Source organism: Malaya genurostris, chromosome 2, assembly GCF_030247185.1.
Source record: "Malaya genurostris strain Urasoe2022 chromosome 2, Malgen_1.1, whole genome shotgun sequence".
NCBI lineage: Eukaryota > Metazoa > Arthropoda > Insecta > Diptera > Culicidae > Malaya > Malaya genurostris.
Genome location: NC_080571.1, coordinates 257,682,055 through 257,706,350, shown reverse-complemented (window position 1 = coordinate 257,706,350; position 24,296 = coordinate 257,682,055). Strand labels below are relative to the sequence as shown.

Below are 24,296 nucleotides of genomic sequence, written 5' to 3'. Positions count from 1 at the left end.
ATAATAATAATAATATTCTGATAAAATACTCCTAAAAGAAAGTCTAACGTTACAATAAATATAACAAAAAACGCAGGGATGTTCGTATTTTGCTGATGTGCAATTAATCATTATTATAAAATATAGCTGAATCTCAGTGGAAAAGATTTTCTTTTAAGAGATTCACAATAATACAGACTAACAAACATTTACACAAGAATGAACACACAGTTGACAGTTTATAAAACAAGGAACGTTATATTTTATTGCACCAACAAAAGAATCTTTCTTTGACCAATGTTTGTGACTGCTCGGACGCGAAGCAAATTGTTATTACGACGTGTAGTTCGAGAGTGAGTTAAAGATGGAAATCAATAATTAACAAGATTATTTCACCTTCTGAATGGAAATACCCATGAGTTTGACTGGATTAGACCACGAATGTTTAATAATATAATATTTAAATTTTTATGAATAGCGAGAAGTGTCTAATTTCGCATGCTAGTAATCAACTACTAATCAAGACCCAACCCAACTGCTGGAAAGCTTCGCTCTGATTAGACATTCAAAGTAAAGACAAATTTATAAACATTGAGCACAGTTATTTCTATTGCTCTAGTCTCATAAGAAACATGTCAGAAGAAGGTAGCAATCAAACAGCAAGCTTCACACTAAGCGCTATAAAATAATTCCCGGTGGATGTTGTCGACCCGCATCGGCCCGATCATCGGGCCGATTATCGGACCGATTGAGCACGATATGGGGCCGATCGTAGCGCTTCGATCGGTCCGTCATCGGGCAATTCTGCACCATTTGCATCAACCGCGTCGATCTGAAAAAGCTTTATGTTTACATTATGTATCGCTATAGAAACAGAGCGAGGGAACATCAAACAAGGCATTTTCGAGCCGACGTCTCCCCGATAGGGTGTGAAATACATTCTTTTGTTTCGATCATAGAGGCTTTGAACTTATGGTCATTCGCCTCTTAGGGCCAGAAAAACTCTGGCCCTATGTTCGGGGTTGAAAATCCAACCCCGATATATCTCATCACCTGAGTATTGGATATCCGCTCTCTGCTTTGGTATATCTTCACTCTTTTGTTCTACCGATACACTATGTAAGCTCGAAACGCAATCAAAAGCTTTCGTGCACGATGCGTCCGATGTTCGAATTTACTGGGTTGGATGCTCTGACAAGCTTGCTTTGATCAAATTGATATTAACTTGCATACGTTTGTTGACGTTTCGTGAGACTTAAGTACGATTCAGACGGTCCGGCTTCTTCCGTCACCGTCACCGGAACGTCAACGTCCGTCACCGTCATTCTGATCCACACGATCCGGTTTCCTATCCGTGTCCGTCATGTCATTTTCTTACACGCGGAATTTGAAGAACTTAGTTTCGCACAATTTTATTCCACCAATACAAAATCTGGGAGCTTTGGAAGCCATTCGATCTTTTGTTTTCCTACTTTTTAATCGAATAAATAACTTTCAAAATTAACTAGAAAGAGGAAAAAACAAAACAATCAGTCCCACTCAACAACGTAACGTACTTTGCAAATCTACTGATAAGTTTAATTACTTATATGTTGTATATTTCGTTTAAGAGTGGGATCTTGACACCGAATACATACATAACAAACGTCAGCTCAATACCGTAATCATATGAATCGTGCATGTGTGCGATAATCACGTCCGTTAAATATTCTTTCGGAGAAATGTTGACGGAACTTGCCGTTGACGGACGTTGACGTTCCGGATCTCTGCTGGATCGTGTGAATACGCAAAGGGAAAACTCATTTGACTAATTTTGACGGAGGCTGACTTTCCGGTGACGGTGACGGAAGCCGGATCGTCTGAATCGTACATTAATGGTCGGCGTGTTTCTTCAAACAAACAATGTTCACGAAATTGATCTGGGTTCGCACATACCATCGATATGTGAACGAACCCGATGTAAGAACCAGGTTCGAAACTGACTCGAATTTCAGTTCAGAGATCTTGAAACTGGGTTCGAAACTGGCTCCATTCGAATAGTTTGACAGAAATTAGTCAAAGGCAAGAGGAGCTTGCAGAATCATTGAAAGTGACTCAACAAACAGTTTCTGTACGACTAAAAACAACGATAACGGGCGATAGGTGTAGGCTGCAATTGATGCATTTAAGCCGTGCATTACAAGAAGAACGGCCGAAATACAAGCAAAGGCATGATAAAGTTATTATCCTCCTTAACAACGCTCGACCTCATTTTCCAAAAGTCATGGAAAAATGTTTGGAAAACCCTCAAGTGAGACATTTTTCCGCACGCGCTGTAGTTCCCTGACATTGCTCCTTCTGATTACTGGTTGTTCTGATGGATGCAGCACGATTTGGTAGGACATCGGTTTACTTTTTTCGAAGAAAAAGAAAATTGCCCTCAAACTTGGATCACCTCTAAAGACATTTATTCGAGATGGAATTCGAAAATTGCAAGAGAGGTGCGAAAAAGTAGTAACTAGCGATCAACAATACTTTAAACTAGTAGTAACTCTGGAAACCCTTGGTTATAAGTGAATAACTAATATTTTCCTATTATTCATGACTTTTCGAAAGAACTATTGATACTTTTTGTTTACGTTTGGCGGCTTTTGGTTTGCGGATATTATTTCAAATCGCTATATAATTGGAATTTTCGGTAAACTAATGCCTGATTCCTAACCTATATTTAAAAATAGACTTCAAATGATTTGTTGTGAATATTTCTTATTTAAATGATTTTATGAATGAATTTTGGCATTGCATTTTAATGTCGTCGTAATCGGCTTTGTCCCCTAGACAATCACGTATGTTTTGCTCTCGTGCATTCCACCAAATACCGTTAGAGTTCTACAATTATTGATATTCGGAAGTGTGGAAAAAGCACGTCAATTTTATCCGTATTCACGTCATCCAACTATGTCTCCTGAAAAAAATGTTTGCTTTTCGGGTAAGGGTAGCAATCTTGGTGGGAACCGTTTCTCGATTGCAAAATAATGATTCCTCAATTCTTCATTGATGCTGACCAAGCAAAGGTCGCTAATTTTTAGTCTCGCTTTGTGGTGATTCGTTCATATAAATATAGAAAGAATCGTTTGTCGATTAAGCCTTTGTTCTATGTTTGGAGTTCCTCGTCTTATTTTCATTTCTTTCCTGAGTTCAAATTTACGAAAACAATGAAAATGTGCATAAAGGAAGAAATAACAAAAGTGTTTGCGACAGCAGCTTAGAACATTCCATCCTTTCTTTGAGTAATGGCATGAAAAATCATTCAATTAAATCGTGCGTTTAAAAACCAAAACTGTGCTTGATCGACAATACGATCGTCAAGGAATTGAGTTCCAGTTCATTTTCTATGCAACGTCATTTGTTAGAAAACATGTAGGGTAACAGAGGTATTTTGGCTCGCTTTAGGATCGATTTTATTTTGGCCCACTTTGTAAAAATATCCACCAAATGTTTTAATATCTTCGAAAAATCCTTCCGCAATAGGTAATTTAATGTGATTAGCTTCAAACTGATGCAACATGGGTTACCTAAGATCGATTGAATCCATAAAGATTGTTAGGTGGGCCAAAATATATGAAGTGGCCAAAATACCTCTGTTACCCTATTTAAACTCGATTCAACAAACTCATCAGTTCATACGATGTTGACAATACCGAATAGTCACTGTATAGTAAACATCGCATACGAACTGCGCATGTCAAATGAATGGACAGAAACTTTGAGAAACGCCGTGAGATCTGCTACCACCCGGTACAACTATCTCACTGGCGATGAAATGTAATTCCAAGCGCGGCGTTTTGATTCCCGAGCAAAACTCATTGTTCCCTTCCGACACCGTGAGGACGCTGTTGAATGTCGTTCGTCTGTTTCTCACCGAAACGTGGCTAGGATCTTTCACGTGGTTTGGCGTGTTTCGATTCTCTCACGCTCAAATCACAACCCTCGCGATTCATGCGAAGGGTTGCAGTTTACAAATGTTCACGTAATCGTTACCAGGAAGGGTGTGGTGGATTCTGGCTAAGGAGACAAGAGGATTGAAGTGCTCATACTTTCGTTTCGGATGCCAAGCGATAGCCGTGGTTTAACTGGCATAAGGAAAATTTTCTCTCAGTTTCATCATAGCACTCGAGCCGAACTGAATGCAGCAACATTCAGTGGATGCACTATATTTTGTGGTAATCTATTCACGTCCGATCCGTTGACAGTTCTAATTCGTGGTAGCGTAAGTTCGACCGACGCTTTCGCTGACTAGTGAATTCCGTGCATATCACTATCTTTGATTTTGAATAGATAGTTTAGACTCGACTTTAGAGTGAATCGTCCATATGCTTTTGAAACAAAGTGCCAAATCGGTGTTGTTCTGAAGGACAACCAGTGCTTCGTTTTATAACAAGTGGATTATGTAATTATATGCAAAGTGCACTTGATTCGTCTTTTGATACAGGTTAGTACATTATTGTTTCAAACAAAGCGGCTCAATTTGTCAATATTTGAAGATTTTCCACTATAGCAAAGTGTTTTCCTCTCACTCGAGATTACTGTCTACATCTTCATAAACACCCGCTAACTTTTTGCGAGAGATCTGATGGTGGTGCGGGTGTCTAAAAATACATTGAAAGAGGAATGATTTTCCTTCTCGCCGAGTTCCTTAGCGGGTGGCTCGAGTGGGTGGCTTGCAACGGATGCATTTTCCAGCAACGTTTAGCTATAGCATATAGCTAGGTTTTCATGTGCTGCAAGCGATTCAACGTCTGTCGTTAGTGATAACGGAACTTTTGTTTCCGCTAGGACACCCGATAGTTCCATGGTTTTCATCTTTCTAGTGGTGTGATTGAAATCATAGTACAGTAAGTATTGCGAGCATTGGATATGAAGGACGCTTCCTAGTATGCTGTTTTATTGTTTCCGACTTTTCTCGACAATTATCATCTTCTCTATGGCTGGCGAAAAGTCGTTAACAGGACTGGCGTTACCACGTGGAAGCCATGCGGTCGTTTGTTTGCTTTGAAGGATCAGTCTGATGCAATCTCAATTAATTTTTGTATCATTTCTAGTCAGATTTGAGAAAGAACTACACATTGTCAGTCAAAAGTTAAAAGGATCAAATAATGAGCAAATGATGAATTAATTTTTTGTGCTAACAGTTCGCAAGTACAGGTTTGGATACCGCGAACCAACTACCAGGTTCATCGGTATGAAATGAGTATTTTTTGTTGAAATGAAACATTAGTTTTGAATGGAAAAAAAATCAGACTCAAAATTTCGACTTCTTCGGGTGGAGCCAAGTGGCTAAGTGTTTTGATTGTATCCTGAGCCGGTAGGGTAATCATTTTTTCAAATCGGATCCCGTGCCCGAAAAAAAAATCCCAAAACCCAAACAATTTTTTTTAACCTGAACTCGTTCTCGTTGAAAATGGGAAAAACGGCATTCGTACCCGACCCGAACCCGACAAAGATTTTTTTCCGTCAGGTTCGGGCTCGGGTCTTTAGTGTTGAGGTGTTATACTAAATTCAATTTGCCGTGTCTTCTGGTCGTTTTTCGATCAATTCTTGATTTGAGTTGATCATTTCTTGTCTATAGCTTTTAGCTTAGTATTAACTATTTACTAGGTTTAAGAAGCTCATTATAAACCACTCTTTTCTTATCCCGCCAAACACAGAGCATTGCCTTCTTATCGAATCGATCTGGTTTTGCAGTCGACGTTGGTTGTTGTTTCGGATTAACCAACGATTTTTTCCGTTAAGGATTTTGTTAATAAATCCACTTTCCAACGTCAGTAACAATTCGATGCAAAACTGATTTTCTCTCGTGTATATGAAGCAATTGAATTGTGAGATTTATATTTGTTTTCGATTTTTCAACTGTCTTTCGTTCTATTCATGCGAAATCAATTTTTATGGTCTTCTATGTTCTACATTTCTCACATCAAAATCATCATCTCTAAACTGCTCAAAGCATCCTTTGCATGTTACTTCTTTATGATCACCATATGCTTCAAAAAGCGTTTGATGCGACACTGCAGCACTTTTCTTCAAATGAAAACAAAAAAAATATGTTTTTCCGAAAATCATTACGTTCTGGTACAAAATTCGACAATTCCAACACGATGTTTCTTTTTGTTCAACGGCTTGATGTATATTAAACATGTTTGGTAGATGTCATGCCAACCAAACAAACAAAAAATTAAGGCTCGTTCACACTAAATGTTCATTATCGACGCATTGTAACACTTTCTTCATACCGGTATACTTGGTATTTCGCTCGATTTTTCCCTGATGCTGCTATCAATAATGTGATGTAAGTAATTGGTTCTTTCAAGGACTAGCGAATATATCTTAAATACCTGACTATTTTCATCCAATGAAATAGAAAATCGGCACTAAATAATAAATAGATGGAAATATTGAACGACTTTGAGGCAGATTATAATCGTTCATGAATGCTCTACTAATCTTATTATAGCAACTATGATGCCATAGGATACTATTTCTTACTGTCCGTAAGAAATAGACATCGAGAAGTCCTACATATTGGAACAGTTTCGCAAAGTTTTTACATTTTTTTATCGTCATTTGAGTGACCATTGGAATTTTTTTCTATGGGATCATAAAATCTTTTATTTGAATATAATTTTGTGAAAACCGGTCTTACCGTCCGAAGTAGCAAAAATAGTCCTTGTTTTGTTTTCTTGACTCTTCTAGTAACTATTTTGCGATTGAAAAAGGTGCATTTATCATGCGCAGCAAGTTTCTTGTTTTGATAAAAATTTCAATAACAGATGACGCGTTTTTTCGTGATAACGGCCAATAAACCACCTTTCAACGTCCTCTTTTGAAAGATATTGCAGGCAAGCTATGAAAAATAGATTATTAGTTTCAACACCAAACGAAAGAGCAAATTTTTCTTCATCGTAGTAAGTTTAAGGAGAAAAATTTTTTTACCCTATAATGTATGCTAAGTGCACACTTTACTTTACATGAAACGTTAATTTGAGTTTGAGTTTTCTGTATCGTTTACTATTATGACTTACTCTCAGCGAGTACCGAGTTTTTCGGAATTCCTCTTCCAAGAGAAGGTTGCTAGGTGGCTTATTGGTCGTTATCACAGGAAACGCAACAGATGTGCAACTAATCGAACAGCATGAAAAGTTTGATATGTTTCGAAGCAGTAATATATGTTAAGTGAAAAATAACCATGATGAAACATGCACATTTCAACAAGTTTCCATTGTTACTTGTCATCTACGATAAATCGATATAATTTCCGTTTTTGAGCTTTTAAGGCCACCGTCCAAGTACCATGCGCGCGAGTGGTTTTAGGAAATTTTCGATGGAAATTTTGAAAAATTTGCCAAAACCAAAAACATACAGACCTTTGAAATACTTTTATCTATCTACAGGGTGAAAATGGCTGGAAAATTCGGAGGATTTTCCGAGTCTTATAAAAAATAGCACTGAAAAAATGAACTTTTTTGTGATCTTTCACAATTATTTGAAAAAAAAATTCGATGGAATGAAACTTTTTTTTTCAAAAAAAACCTTATGCTGGCAACAAGGATCACATTCGGGCACATTTTTGGAAAACCTTTCCACGCTTTTCATGGAAAATCAACGAATTTCATATAACCGATTTCGTGGAAATTTTTGAAATTCGTGGATTTTCTATGAAAAGCGTGAAAAGGTTTTCCAAAAATGTGTCCGAATGTAATCTGTGTATCCATCATAAGGTTTATTAAAAAAAAATATGTCATCGCTTTATTTTTCCAGATAATTGTGAAAGATCACAAAAACACTCATTTTTCAGAGCTATTTTTGATAAGACGATATCCTTAACCACTATTTCCGATATTCCTGGAACAGGGAATCGGAATTGCTGGTATGAAGTTAATTATCCATCAAACCATATTATCTACGAACAAAAACCAATTTTACAATTTTGCCAACCAGTTTTAGGATGGTTGCGCTTGTTTTTGCATGGCCACTTATAAAAAATAACTCTCATGACATTGAAATTTGTGAACTTGTGGCTTTGAAGTCGGAATGAAATTTAGCATTTTAAACCCTTCCATCTACAAATTAAGTTTTTAAAAATCAAACCAATCGTTCTTGTGATTAGTGAGTGAAAAAAAATTGAATACTCGTATACAGACACAGAAAAACAGAAAGAACAAAACTATATGCACCTCAATAAGGTAGGTAAATGAAGAAGTATTGTAAAAATAGTATTTTGAGTAATGATACTTAGTAGATTCATATGTTCAAAATGTCATTTAAATTTATAAAGTACTGTAATTCTGACATGAAATTCCTAGTCCATTTTTCAATAATAATACCATCAATTTTGGTCTGCAAAGAAAGCCAAAAAATTATAAAAAATCATCTCAATTCTAGTGAACTCTTTTCTAGAATAGTAAAACAGGTTAAGTACCGTTTGCACAAAGGCTTTTTCACGTTAGGATTTTTGACAAAACGCAAAACTTATATTATCTTGTACATTAGAGGGTTAACGAATAACGATAAAAAATTCTGTATTGTTATCCGTTTCGGTGGGCAATACTTTTGTTGATATTGGAAGCATGCATTGAAGCAAAACCCCTCACTAGTATTGGAACATTAGTTGTCAAACCGACCAGTTTCTTGAGATTGTATATTCACTGTTCAATTTAACTAACAATTGCTTCTAACAGCATCAAGGTATCAATCATTTAGTGATAATAAATTGTGATTTTTTTTACTGAATACTGGCTCAGTATGCCTTTCATCGAGTAAGTATACAACCTTTAGGTACAGTGCTTTGATTACTCGCACGACACTCGCATTGTAGTTCAATTTTCACATGACATTCCAATCAACTGTAAATGGGAAAGCACCCCGCTCTCTCTCTACATGGTACCCAATTGAGCCGAGACAAATCTTTCCGTCTTCCGGCGACATGTATGCAATTACTAATAGATAGGTATAAAGAACCAAAGTTTCGCCGTCCTGTTCTGTTTCTTCGCTTTCTATGCCATTTGTTGCAGGCTTGTAAACGAAGCAATTGAAACGAACATCTCACGACGTTCGACCGCAGTCAAGTGACAATAATAATGCAGCACTCGTGATGCCGGGTGATCTACTACTTGTTTGCGCTGCTCCTGACGGGTTCAATTGATCCCACCTAGGAATGCAGACAAATGTTTGGATGTGCCAACAGATGAACAGTACACTACAAATTATCTAGTTATTCTTAGTGGGTCAATGTGTCCCCTGAACACTGAAAGAACTGAATTGAACAGCTGAAGGAATAAACGCACCATACATCCGGAAATGTTCGGGAGATTAGCTTAGGTATTTGTGTTGAGATTCTGTCAGTCATATTTTAGAAGGTTACATCATAGTAGATGTTTTGTAGAAATTGATAGGGTTCATCCTTAAAAACTATTTTGGTACCAAATAAGATGGGAGAGTCTATATAACGATTCTTTCAGAACGCAATGACAAAGTTTGAATACGTTATCCTTGAAACTCGAGTAAGTTTTTACTGAAAGTTTGAATATTCTTAAAAGCATATTTCGCCTTCGCTATCAAAATAGAATTTTAAAATAGTAGCTGCATAACTTGTTAGATCTAATACTCATGAATCTTCTAGTGGTACCTTTGGAACGGGTGGATATGTATTATATCCTTTAGGCACTAAAAATAATGAATATTGCTCTAACCAATGATTGTTTACACTCCAGAATTGTTTCAGCCACAGTTTTTAAAGCCTGGTTAGTTAGGTTCGAACGAGCGGTAGCGAAGTCGGACAGCACATGAACCAAAACGATGTGGCGTAGCCGCATTAGATATTTTTTCATTAGACATTTTTTCATTTTCAAGACTAGATAAGTAGTAATCGATTGCTTTATTAAAATTAATAGGAAAAACTATGTATTAAAATAAATGGGACAATTTTAATAACTATACATATTTTCTTGAACATATTTGAGTGATATGAAAATTTCGTTTTTTCGGTGTTTGTAGTTGAATACAGTTATAATCGATTTAGTTATAAAGCTGTATGAGTTATCGCTTTAAATTCGAAAAATTTACAATATAAGACTTAACACTGTCGAAGTTTGAGCGAATTCGATTCCTATTTTTTAAATTTATGTAAAAGGTAAAAATACATAAAGGAAACCTTACACTTGCTTGAAAGTTTGTAATATTAATGGGAAATCGAATAAGCTCGTAAAAAAGGTTTCGGTAATTGGAATTTGCTTCGCCAAAGAAAAGTTCTGTTTAATTGACATTGTGAAACTTTATCCTATGAGTGTACTAGGAACGCGTGTAAAGAGTTCCAAAATTCAAGATGACTACTTCCGGGATATCAATAATCCAAATTACAATATGAGTATTTTCGGAACGGGTTTGATGAGTAGATGTCGTAAAACGACGTTTGAGGTCGTTTCAAAATCCAAGATGGAAACTTACAGCCTATCGATATTGCTGGGAAACAAAACATGAGCGTTTTCGAACATTCTCGCTTTTAATTGAGACAGTAGAACTAAACCATTTTTCATTGTGTACTCGTCAAATACGATTCAAAAATATGTTTTCAAGAAATGCCGATTAACCTGAAGTCGCCATGTTGATTTTTTAAACGACCCCTAACGTCGTTTCCCAGCATCTAATCATCAAATTCGCTCCGAAAACTGCCATTTCAAGGAATATCGATTAACTGAAAGTCACCATCTTGGATATCTGAACGATCTCAAACATAATTCATATTGTGCATCAAGGAATATCTGCAGATATTTTTAAATAATGAAAATAATGAAAAACACTTTTTATGAAATATAATAGGAAAAAAAGGAAAATTACACTATTTGGGATTTGGTTCGTAAAAAGAGTTATGTAAATCAAATGCTTCGTAAGTGGAGGTTTAGGTGTAACGCATATCGTTACATTATTGCGGGTAAATCAATTGTTCGCTTACTTTCAACGTCCTCAGAAACACTTTTTTCTATCACCGCTTAAAATCATTCTCTACGACGGATAAGCTCAATTTCAAACTTGGTCGAGATTTGTAGAATTGATTTATCTGGTTCTATTTTTTTCATTTCTATTTATTTTTATGGTATGTAAATTGGATAAGCCGGCATCGAGAGTATCAAGACAAAACTTGCACCACTGAAGATCGTATTTTGAAAAAGAATTCTTGAGGGTGTGTTCAATCTATCACAAGCTCATTTCAGACAGCGCTTCACCGAAAAAAGATGTGTGTTTCGTTAACACATGCAAATAAATTTAATCTCGGATTCGGGTAGGTATTCGCTATATCGAATTCTGATGATCCATTTCGTATAAAGAGCAAATCGTGATCTCTGGTCATCGTTATACCGACCAGCCCCGCCTCAATGCAATGTTGACATTCAATGGATTCAGGAAAGACTTTCAATCTCTTTCGGATGACAAAGCAATAGACACGCATCTAAATTAAATTTATTTTTGTAATAAAATTTTTATTCTGGCCTTTTTGCGTAAAAGCTTTACGTGGCCGATTGGCTTATGTTTTTGTTACTTAAATTTTTTTTTTCTATTGGATCTCGTTGTCACCCTTTTTCTAGGGGGAGATGAGTTTCCATTACCATCCAACGAGGATCGGGGGTCACTTCGTCCGCGGCTTATCTCATTATCCATTGCTTCATCGTCGGTGTTGTGTGTGATTTCCGTTTTCATTTCGTTGTTCTTGTTGATCGTAGTCTCGGGCTCGTTGAGAGTTGCTGTAGATGCGCCTTGTTGTACATTGGTTGCAGTTGCTGGGTGGTTGGAGGGTAAGTTGTTAACTGCAGCTGGGATACTGATGGTTTCGTTGAAGGGGATGCTTCATTGTTGTTGGTGGTTGTCTCCTTGTCAAGTTTATCACATTGCTTAATATGTATATTGACCGAAAATCACATAAGAAGATATAGGCCTCTTCAAGTGTATGCGTAACAAACGTACACCATTTAGAATACCGGGGAAAAAGTTCTTCCACTTTTCTTTCTCGATAGAGATAATCTCTCCGTATTGGGATATAGTTTTGCGAATATAAGAATCGGTGACGCTTGAGGGAAGATCATGCACACGCACTTCTATAGCACTATCTCCCATATATACTGGATTCGTCGATTTCAGCAGGTGTTAATGGCGACGGAATGTCGAACGTGATTTCGTGCGGTTACACATAACCCCCACTCGACAAGTTTGTTTTTGCATATTATGAAAGTTTATTATTTCAAATATTTTTAAATGTAAAAATTATTCATCTATTAAAATTAAAAAATATTTTACTCTATTTGTGACCAAAATAATTTCTATACATTCGCTATGTTTCGTATAGTTCGAATAAAAACTCTAAAATAACTAAATGTACTACAAATATTATAAAAATTACAATTATAGAAGAAATATTTTGCTAACATGAATCGCGCACCGAGGGAAGTATCTGGGTACTATTTGCTAAAAAATGTTTGAGTTCAAGTTATTCTTCAGGTTTTGTTTAGGCGATGTGAGCTTATCGATGAATATATACACTCCTACAGCATAAGCAATAAAATACCGGTTAATGGCGCTGGCGTTCGGATTCTAAACTGACCAAACGATCAAAATTGAATTATCGATTCTGCGAATAGTCGATCGAGTCAAACCTTTCCCAGCCAGTAGTCAACAAAAAGGGAACAATGCTGATAAAAAACTTTCGTTAGCTGCTTTCTCGTTTAGCCTTCCGAGATTGCTTATGTTGCGTCAGCAGTTCCGATGTTTGATCGTCACCACCGTTTGGGTGGCAGTTGACATCAAAACAGATCGATTATTTGTATACACAAAATGCGTTTACATTTGCATACCAATGTCGTTCGGTAATTTAATGGTAGCCAGACGCAAAATAGTTTCAAGGCATTAGGGAAATAAATTGAAAAAAAAACTGAACACCTTAAATACTTTGATACGAAGTCTGTCGCTGCAATGATTCTAATGTCGTTTTTAAAGACTTTTACGAAGCTTCAAAAGGAAATTAATTAATGCAATTTCGGTAACGTCTTCGTTCACGAATTTTTGATGTCAAACTGCACCTCGCCAAGCTATGCACGGCGTAGAAACTGTCGATACATAAAATAGATAATTTAAAATGATCATCATGTTAGTAGTAGGGTAGGGTCTAAATGATGAAAAAAATCATCATTTTTGCGATTTTTTTCAAAATTATCGTTCAACAAAATAAATTCAAATGTTTTGCATGATAAAAAGCATCATTCGAATAACGTTTTGTAATTTTTTCGTGGAAAAATATAGAGAAATAAGTCGGTGAAGGAGTATTTTTGAAGACGCTTCTTTAAAATCATGATTTGCGGTGTTCACTGTATCTCAGCGCAGACTAATCAGAAGTGAACAAATCAAAGCAGCATAGTTAGAGTAGAAGTTTTTCTAGACCCCAACGTTTCTGTTTGATTTTTTAAAAACTTTTTGAATTGTTGGTGGTTGATCAAAGTGAACTATGATTTTTCACGAAAAAATCCGCCATTTTGAAACTGTAAAAACTCCCCAAAGTAACAAACAACGAAAAGAAAAACGTTTGGGTCTGATTTTTTATATGTAGAAAGTGTGTGCAAAAATTGAACAAAATTGGTGCAGTAGTTTTTGAATGACGAAGGACACGGACTTTCAAAACCTGCTTTCGAGAAAAACGCGTTTAAAGTTTTTTGTCTATAAAATCAATAAAAACAACTTATTACTCAAGGGAGCCCGTAGGGTCTAATATTTTCAAAAAATCAGATTTTCTTTTATAATTTGTTATAACGGAACATTTCAAGAATGTTTTGTCAAGTTTTTAGGTCAATCGAAACAGAAGTCTTGGGCCTATGTATCGAGCTCTTACTTCTTCGCAGTATGAGATAAGCAAAGAAAAAGGCAGAGTTTTGTTCCTTGAAAATTGAGCTAAGCTTGAAAATTTTACATAATATTCCTGAAATGTTTTACTATAAGAAAATATAAAGAAAAAAATAAATGATTTTTCAAAAATGTTAGACCCTACCCGCCCCATAAATGACTATAACTTTTTGGTCCATTGTTTCTCCATCTAGAGCTGAAGTTCAATAAACTTCATTTGTTGACACAAGCTTGCTACAGCAATTAGGAACAATTTGTTTCGTTCACAAGCTTGCAACAGCAATTAGGAACAATATCTTAAAATTTTGTTGTCATTGATTTTTTGGTTTTTGTTATATTTTATTTACCGTTAATGACACCAAAAACCTATTTCAGGCAGAGGCCGTACAATATACTTGACAAAATATGCACATGATACTTTTGAATTCATTGAAATGAAACCCTTTTTTACATTTCCTAGATTAACCCAAAGATATGGGATCCTTTTCTAGAGTCGGAAGGATATTATCTTTTATAATTGCAGTCTAAGATTAGTAGCAAATGTTTTGTTAATTCTATCGTTCCAAATATGTATTTCGAAAAAATGTTGGACTCCGTTTTCCTACGTAAGTAGAAACATACCACTGTAATTAACCATTCGAACTCCAGGATTCGGCTTCAAAGTTTACCAAAGTCGTAGCTCATAGAATATACTACCAATGCTGTACTTTGCATTTGTTCTAATGTGGGTTACACTGCTATTTTTTTAAACGTTGATATTGGCCGGATTGGTAAGTCCATTGCTATTTGCGCAGCTCATCTGGGTTTGATTCCCAACCACGCGCATGGAATCAGATAGTTTTTCTGAACCGAAAAGTGAATGATCTCCATGTGTAAAGCACCACTCTAAAACAAAACCGTACTCTAAACTGACACTCAAATTCACTCCAGTACCCGAGGATGTGATCATGGAGTGATCGATATCCTTATATTAATGATAAAATGCATAAATATTATTATTGGAACATTTTCAGCATCCGTTCATCGATCAACTAGAGCTACATTAAAGTGTTCATCTTTTACAGATGTTTCAGATTTGGCGCTATGCCTACCTGCTGAATGAATAATCCATTAAATTGGTCTCGGTACTGATGATGAACATCGCCAATTAAATGTCGCTTTATACTAAAACAGCATCATACAGGTTCCTTTAACACGAACCGATTGCTTTGTTAACTTAGAGAAATGGTGTGATTGACTTCATCTCAGTCACGGTTTTTCGCGTTTATCTCGAAAGGATGGTTTCCTTCGCGAACTGAATAGAAACAATTTTCAGCGTACTTCAAGATATTTCTAGGTGACAGTGTAAATAGATATAGTAACTTTGGACAAAAATCTATGCCCGTTGCAATTCGAAGACTCGCCACAAAATGCAGCATGTAATCGTATTTTTGGTTAGAGCACTAAGTTAAGACACAAAACTAATCCAAATATATTACTTTTGTATGCCAACTCACAACCAGGTGACTTTTGTATCGTCAGCTGAGTGGCATCTGAAACCGATCTGATAGGCAATAAAGCCATTCCCACTAAGTGCTTTGTTCGATATTACCTTAACCGCATTCCAAACCGAGGAATGCTTCGAAGGTATTTCACTTACTTGTAGGGGAAGTTGAGGCGAAAAAGGTATTTCACTTTTCAAAAATCGTAAAACCGTCTGTATCGTACTTTATGCTTATTGTCAAATCGTACCGCATTGAACGAACGCTGTTGTTCGTAGAATTTTATTGAAATTTTAGGATATTAAAAAACACTACCATTTTCTTCTGGGATGCCGTGCTTGTTGACTCCAAATTAAGCACCTGAACGGGAGCGTATTTGGCCATGATGTTGCGTAATGAATCCTGTATCAGCTATTATACGCTAGAGAACAGAAAAAGTGCCCGAAGGATCAATGAGTCAGGAAGGTCATTGCGTTAGTTTTTAGAAATTGTCATGGCATGTTTTCTGTTGACTACCTCGTGAAAGAATAGAACCATACACAGCGAGTATTACTGCGCCTTATTGAAGCCAATGAAACAATGCTCACAGAAGCACCGTAATTATAATTCAAATCGACGATCTATGGCTGCAATTACTTTCTCGTTCACCTTATTTGTTCGTTTTGACTTCTCTAGATTATCAATTTCCTATTCCCGTCAAATCGCTAAAATAAGTGTATCGATCTTAAAGTGAACTATATGAAATAAAAAAAAATATGTCAATTATTCCATCTGAGCATCTGAGATCGTACTTCAGTCGACAGGTTTTGCTCGATATCGAGACACTATACCAACGTACCCCATATGCAGCAAAAGAGACAAAAATAAAACCTCAAATCAATGTCGGCTACTAAGCAGAATAGGAAAGGATAGACTTGTAGTGCAGATATAGGACTGTAAGTAAATACAGTGGTGGCCAAGTACAGTAAAGCATGCTTGGATCTTCTAGTCAATTGGACATTCTCTTCATGTGTTTTCATATACAGGGTAATTTAATTAGGAGGTTAGGAGATAGCTACAGGTTAGAGTCCTGTCTCTGTGGTAACATTTTCGGGGTTTTCATTATATAGTTGCATTCGCATGTCATTTTCCCAATCTGTTTTCCCAGTTAGACATTAATCAAATTTAAAACTAGCTCAAGACAGCGCCTCAACAAGAATAAAAAAACAAATCGTTGATTCGTCGATCATTTTTACTATGTTGATGGGAGTTGATTTGGTTCCATTCAATAGTTTCGCCAACTTGGCGTGTGAGTAGTTGGGATTTTTTTCCGACAAGCAAGTAAAATTTTTACGCGTTGCTTTTCTAGCTTTGGTGACATTTGCACAACTGTAGAGCAAATGTCAGAATCAAACAATAGGCATGATGTTGCACAGGCATATCTTCAAAAAGAGGAATGTGAAGATTGTTCTTGTGTAAAAAAAATGCGTCAAATTTAAGTTCAAAAATTTTTGATCGTGACACCGTGAATAGAAGCCTATCGTACAAAAATGTCCTTAAAAATCACAAAGATATTTGAATATGATTTTAATAAATGGCTTTCGGCTGAATGGTTTTAGTTGAAATGGCTTTTGACAAAAACACTCGAACTGGTATGAAAGTATATTATTTTAACAAACTCTTCAAAACAATTTATGTTATTTCGAGAAACATACTCGGCTATGGTGCCCAAATGAACACTGGTATTGCTGTATTAATCATCAAAATGATACGTTCATAGGGAATTTGGAATTTGGTGTCCGGAGCAAAATGATACTTGCCGTTCGGTTTAGTGAGCAAAAACATACGGCAAAACAAAAAAAGCTGAACTCCATCTCCGGAAAGATGACTTGGACGAGAAAATAAAAAAGCCCCCGTGAAACCGTTGCACCCGGGGCGAGTGACCCCCCTTAGATACGCCACTGCTTTTACTGTCTTCGTTTGTGAAACTTCGGAGAATTTCGCATTGTATCCGCCTCGGCGTTAGCCCTGCTTTTTTGTGCCTCAAGCGGTACAAACGATTATTACTTTTATTATCTACAAATGATATTGAAATGTTTGGTCTACTAACACTAACTTTTCTGAACTGCTTTAATTGTTTCTATCTTTATCAGCGTTACGCATGAGAACACATCAGAAAATGTATAAACAACATTAAAAAATGCATTCAATCTACAACTTTGAACATGAAAATAAATGTATATTTTTATGCATCTGCATAATAGAGTATAAATGATGATTTTTGAGTAGGTGGAGCATTAGTATGGAATTGAGTGAAAGTAACGAATGTCTGACAATATTGTGGCATTTTACAATGCAATCTGAAAGAGAGCTACATTTAACATGCAACCAAACTACTAGGTGTGCAAATTTTGGACGATGTTGTCCACGCCATTTGTGGCTCCCAATGATAGCAAAGAGCACTTGATTTGGTCATTATATGGTGAAACTACTGCAAAAGTTGAATTTGATTAGTAGATTCGTATTTATTTATTTATTTATTTATTATTCTTCGTATAATGAAGCGTAATATTTGTTCTAGCATGGATAATGTCTGTCAACCTGTTCATTTTATTGTTCTCAGACATCACCTATGGCTATTGGTGTGTATCCTTCTACATTGAGTAAGAATACAGACAAGCCCTGAGACCGCGATTACATCATTCAACCTTAATTTTTACGTTTAGCATTCAGTTCATCAGTGCGTCAGTAGTTTATGTTGAACTGCTAACGCCATCTAACGGTTCAACATAAACAGCTGAGCAGACGTGAAGTATTTGTTATTTACAACATAAACTACTGACGCACTGATGAGCTGAATGCGAAACGTAAAAATTACAATTAGTCATGTGCACTTGAGCACAAACCGGTACACATGAGATACCAAACCCCTGAATGATCATTCAATCTGTCTTAAAATTGTGCCAATGCCCAGGGAAAAAATTGCATAATGAAAATATTCGTATATTTCCTGAAACGGCACGTATTTCAAAATTCGACTCTTCCAGTAAATTCTCGAATACTCACATTGGAAAATGATCTTCGTTTTATTTGAGAAATAGATGAAAAATTCTATGAATCGTGTCGGTTTGAAAATTGTACAACAAAATATGTATTAAAAACGTGATTAATCCACCTAGCAGTTGTTTGCATGAATATTCTTCGGTTTTTCAGTTTTCATGATATTATTTTAATGACCGTCGTTTTAAGTGACAATTTGAGATTTTAATCACTCTTTACTCTGTAATGTCGAAACTGCAAATCGGATCAAATTTGAATTTAAAAGTGTGACAATCGATTGAAAATTTCATGGTATGTCGAAGTAAGTTCCACTTTAGAGTTTATGGTAATTTATGGTACTTCCAGAGCCGGTATTAAGGAACCAGCTTGAAGCTTTTCGGGATTGTCATCTTCCATATCGGTTTGAATTTTAAAAATTCATCATCCTGTAATTCCAGAATCGGAAGTCAGAATTGGATAAAATTCATTAATTTTGTATGGGACTATAAGTTTATTTAATATTCAATTTTTGTTTCTGAAATTCAATTTGGATTTTTTGAGAAAACGGTTGAACTTTGAGAAACGATTCGATACTGAAACCGGAATTCGAAAATCGGTGTAGCCGAGGTCAGATAAATTCACATGAGTAGTTGTATAGTTTACATTTGTTTCAAAATGTTTGATATCAGTGTAAACATCTTTGAGAAATCGTAGTACGAATTAAATTTTTGGTGCCTTCCGAATCGAAAACTGAATATCACTAAAACTGAAATGAGTTTATTTGGTTATCGACTATCCAAATCTGCTAACCCGATAAACCTGATTAATTTATGTGAAATAGACATTTTTATACTAATCACCCTGTATCTCCGAAACCGGTAGTTGGATCTGATTGAAAAACAAGATGTTTTATAAAATCTTAAAACTTTTCTTTAGAATCTTAGATGATTCTTAGATTTCATTTGAATCTTAGATCGGTTCACCCATCTACGAAATGAGTTACACAATTTTAATTTCGTTTCACATATCATCCTGTAGTTCCGGAACCAGAGGTTGGAACCAAACCTAATTCAGGAACCTTGTTTGGAAGCATACGACTTTTCATATGGATCTCAGTTTGTAGAAAACGGTTGTCATCTCCGAAAAAAATTGAGTGAAATTATTTATTTTGAAATTATTATCACACACGCATTAGCTGATCTCGACGAACTGATTCGAATGGTATATTGGTGTTATGTTCTTCCAGCATTTATTGCTCTAAGTAGTTTAAAACAATATAATTATGGAATTGGTTTCAACTCGAAAATGATGCCATCATCTGATTTATATATGTCATATTCGAACGATTATGTTGCCAAAAACGAACCGTGCTAAAATCGGTCCGAGGTAAAATGTCATGAAAAAGGTACACAGTCTTTTTGGCACTTAGAAACAATTGTATGTAACAGTATAAAAATCGTGTTTTACGTTGCTCCCAAGCATTTATTTGCCATACAGCGCTCAAAACTTCTACTGCTGGAATAGGGGGAAAAGTCGCTTACACAAAAATGTCGATATCTCCGTTAAAAATGGACGGATTTTAACAATCTATGGCTTGTTGGATAGCTATTACCGTGCGGAATCTAAGTCTGAAAACATATTCTGTTTTCAAGGTCAAATGTGACAGATACTGTCAAAAAACTGAAAATTTTGGCATGAAACTTTGTGTAGCTCAAAAAGTAAACATCCTATCTTAAAACCATTTAATAGAGTTCTGGGTGACGGGGAGACCTCTCATTTGCGACTAGTTTGATCAAAATCGGTCCAGCCATCTCTGAGATCTCGACCTCTTTGTTGACAACACACATACAGACACACACATACACACATGGACATTTGCTCAGTTCGTCAAGCTGAATCGATTGGTATATGACATTCGACCCTCCTCCCGGCCTCGGAAAATTTTTCGAAAGTTTGAGCGAATTCTATACCTAGTTTTTATATATATAAAAAAGGTAAAAAGGAAAGGCTTTTTAAAATAGAGCATATTTCACTCCACAATTTTCAAAATAGCACGGATTCTTTTTTAGCATGGTTTCTCGAAATAGCGTGAAGACTTTCATGGATTAACGAAATTCTTAATAAAACGCAATAAAACATATAGCACATTTTTTTCTGTTAGAAAATCTAATAAAAAAAAACCATACGTTTCTAGACAAAAATTCAAATCCCTTATACCGAATGTATACAAGTTGAAATAATTTTGAATTTTCACTTCGTTTCACAAAAAGTGATATGGATGCTTGCCAAAATCTCGATTAAGTTTCTGCTAGAAGCTAAAATCTACTAGAATAACTAGCAACGATTGTTTCTCAAAGTGTTGTTGAATGTAGCAGGAACCAGAACTACTTGGCTCAAGTGGCACGCTCCCCTGTTAGTTTGAAGACTTGTGCTAAAACTTTATCCAAACGAAAATAAGTGAATAGCGGAACGATCGTGACATCACTGTCTTGCTGCGAAGTCGCTCAAATTTGGATCTTGTTTTCTTAGTATGCAATCGGAATTGAGAGTAACGCAGTTCTCGTAATATTATTCTGTTTTGAACAGAAGAAAAGATCGTTTCTAATTGTAATAATACAAAATTCACATGAAATTCATAATTTATATCAGTTGCGAAAGTATGATTTCAATACTTACCTTTTCTTGTGAAACATGATTTCGATCTAGAAAGCAATGGATTTTTTCTTTGAACGATAGGTAAGAAACTTGTTGGGTATAGTTTGGTGGAATTCACTCTCAAATCCCCTACTGTACGAATGTACTTTAACAAGCGATGCACTCTCAATTGAACCCGATTAAAATAAATTGCACTTGTGAAATTTCGCTTTGGTTAGTTTGAACCAAGGACAGGGGGTGTGTTTGCAACTAAAAATATACATGAAAAATCTGTCATGATGCACTTAGCGAAGATCTATTAAACTTGCCCGTTACTTTGTTAGTTATTTTTAAATTCTTTCCGAAGCTAGCCAACTGCACCGAACTGGTTTTTTGGATCGTTGCAATCTAATTAGCTGTTGGATATCACGTGCAATCGATTACCCGGCTCATCTGATCTCGCCAATTTGTTATCGTAATCGCTTATTATTAGTGTCGGATGGCTGATTAGTTACTTTCGAATACAATTTGTACATTTCTAAGTATGGCTAAATATTTTCTTCGTCTCTTACAGAAAATATAAATTTTCCCGGACATTTCTTGACTTCACAATGGGTAGCCCGAAGCAAGATGTCAACGTTGACATGCAGCTGCTGAGTAAACAACCGTCTCCAACGAGAAACGGCGAGACGATAGTGGACGAGAATTACGACCCGCATCTTCACCGAAATCGGCCTCACCCAACGACGTAAGTAACTAGCGTCTCTACCATCGCCAGCAACTTTCTACTTATGCCTCTTCCGTCTAATTTTCTAGTAACTTTGAAACGTTGGTACACCTGCTGAAGGGGTCTCTGGGTACGGGAATCTTGGCAATGCCTCAGGCTTTCTGCAATTCCGGTTACGTGTCCGGAGTGATCAATACCATACTGATTGGAGTGCTGTGTACGTACTGTTTACATGTTCTAGTTCAAGCTCAGTATGCTCTATGCAAAAGGCACCGAGTCCCCATACTGACTTATCCAATTTCGATGAAAATGGCCCTGGAAGAAGGACCCCAGTGTCTGAGGAAATATGCACCATTCTCAATGTGAGTGTTAGGTGTTGAACCCATTACTTGTTACTAACCGACTGTTGTAATCATTGCAGCATAATCGTTGACGGGTTTATGATACTTTATCAGCTTGGGATATGCTGTGTTTACATAGTGTTCGTGGCTACCAACATAAAACAGGTAGGTAATTTCGCATGGTGTCGTAGCTCATTATTACCAAATTTAAAAGACACACATTTAAAAGATTTTGATCTTGTACTTGTATGCAAACTGTTAGAATGACTGTACAGACCAATTCAAAGTAGCAGTGGCAAAAAGATTTCTGACCTTGTTGTCTAAATCCATCCTCGAAGCAAAACGAAAATTATATTAATTATATTATTATCAAAAACCCCTTTGCAAGTTAAGTCCTCAGTAGTGCCGAAAGGCAAAAAAATACAAATGATCAATAATTGATTCAATTCGGTTTCATACCTCGCTCGAGAACAAACAGCTTTTGGCCAGAACAACAGAAACATAGAAAAAAGTATTGTGAACAAAAAAACGAGTCGCAATACGATAAGTAAAGCTCCCGAAAAATCATTGACAGATAGCGAAAACATATCGCGGTTTTTCATTTCAAGCGGTCTCGCGTTTAGCCTGCTGTACAAAAAGATGAAGTTTTACTTAAGGAACTAATACACCTCGATCGGAAAGACCTGTTTTGTTTATCTCTGTTTTTCATCGTCTTCAGATGAGGTGCTGGGAACTGTTCGTCAGCAGCGGATGTTCCAAGTTGGGCTTTAATTCTTCTTTGAGATACTTGGTGAAGAACTGATTCCACCTATCTACATCACGCTTATATACATGGCAAGGTTTTTCTTTGCCACCCCGACAGGCATCGACATGCGGTACAAAGGCTTCGTGGGCAAGCGATTAACCTTCTCATAGATCTTCCGGTACAGTTGCTTCATTCTAGCCTTGTACTGTACTACTGTACTGTTTCGGCGCTGCAGTTTTTACGCATAAGCCTTCTTCCTCTCGTCGATTAACCGCTGACACTTCTCGTCGTATCAGCGGTGTTTTTCGACTCGGATTGTACTAGCTAGCGTAGCTTAGGAAACCCTGCCGATGGCCGAGTAAATTCTGCCACAATCATTGTTGAGTGAGGTGGCACCAAATTCTTTCTCAGTCTTTCCAGGGGAAAATAATGCTGCGTACCACAATTCTTCGGGATGCTACAAAGTCGATGCAGCGCTGACCGTTATTGTAAATGTAAATTCTACAAATGCATTGAAGCAGTGTTGATAACTTTCCTATTAGGGGATTTAAATCTACATTTATAAAATATAATAAATTTTTCATCAAACATTGCTGAAAAATTGATCAAAACTGATAATTCATCCAAAAAGTCAGACTTAATATTCGTTCGAGAATAAATTATTGATAAAAAAGATTGTTTTAAACTGAATCGTTTAAGCCACTTTGATAAACTGGTTCCACTTCATATATAAAAACATAGATCTATGACATACGTACCAAATAAATTGTACGTAGTACCAAGGATGGCTTTTATCGTATCAAAGAACGTTCATCAGCAACTCTTCACAAGATTGAATCAGGGCCATCAAAGAGAGACGGATATCATCACAACAACAAAAACCCGGAATGGCTCATTTAACATAGAATAGACACCAATGCGAGAGCGAATTTCTCTGGATGACATTTCTGGGAATCAAGGTTAGCACGCTGCTGTGGGGATCCTCTCTAAAGCAACAAACGGTCTCGTTCGCTTATTATTAGTGTCGCGATCCGATTCTATACAGGCAGTTGATAATTGCGATAGAATCATTTTACTATTGCCGCTAATTCTAACTATGTGCATATAACCTTAGTATAAGTTGTATCTATGAAAATGTCTGTGAATGCTCCACACAAGAGTTTTGAAATATTGCAACCTAGTATGAGCATCATCAAGTCGAATCATCGATTCGATTTTCTGCGATAATTGTCAACTTGCGATTCTCTCTTGGGAAATTCCACACAGCAACGATCATTATCAGACTGTAAATTTTTTAAGGGCCGTGAAATACTCAGAGTATGAAGTGGAGTGAAGAAATGTAAGAAAATTTTTTCGCGGTTCATGCATTGAGAGACTCGAGTTCTTGTAGCATCTTCTACCGGATTGAAGATGTTGTATACAATATAGATAGCAATATAGCAGCTTCTGTCAAATTT

The 24,296-nt window shown here is 36.3% G+C and overlaps 1 protein-coding gene across 2 annotated transcripts in view; it reads left to right on the top strand.

Annotated features, from left to right (window-relative positions):
* Positions 1-4,106: 4,106 nt before the first annotated feature.
* LOC131429631 (proton-coupled amino acid transporter-like protein CG1139) overlaps positions 4,107-24,296 on the top strand; it is a 30,368-nt gene continuing 10,178 nt past the window's right edge. Inside the window, exons 1-4 of one of the 2 annotated variants that reach the window (XM_058593880.1) lie at positions 4,107-4,450; positions 21,601-21,774; positions 21,843-22,115; positions 22,175-22,259. In XM_058593880.1, the coding sequence (XP_058449863.1) occupies positions 21,638-21,774; positions 21,843-22,115; positions 22,175-22,259 (495 nt within the window). In that variant the 5' untranslated portion in view covers positions 4,107-4,450; positions 21,601-21,637. Of the gene's footprint in view, positions 4,451-21,407; positions 21,537-21,600; positions 21,775-21,842; positions 22,116-22,174; positions 22,260-24,296 lie in introns of those variants that run through there. The other variant, XM_058593882.1, reaches the window with a different exon arrangement.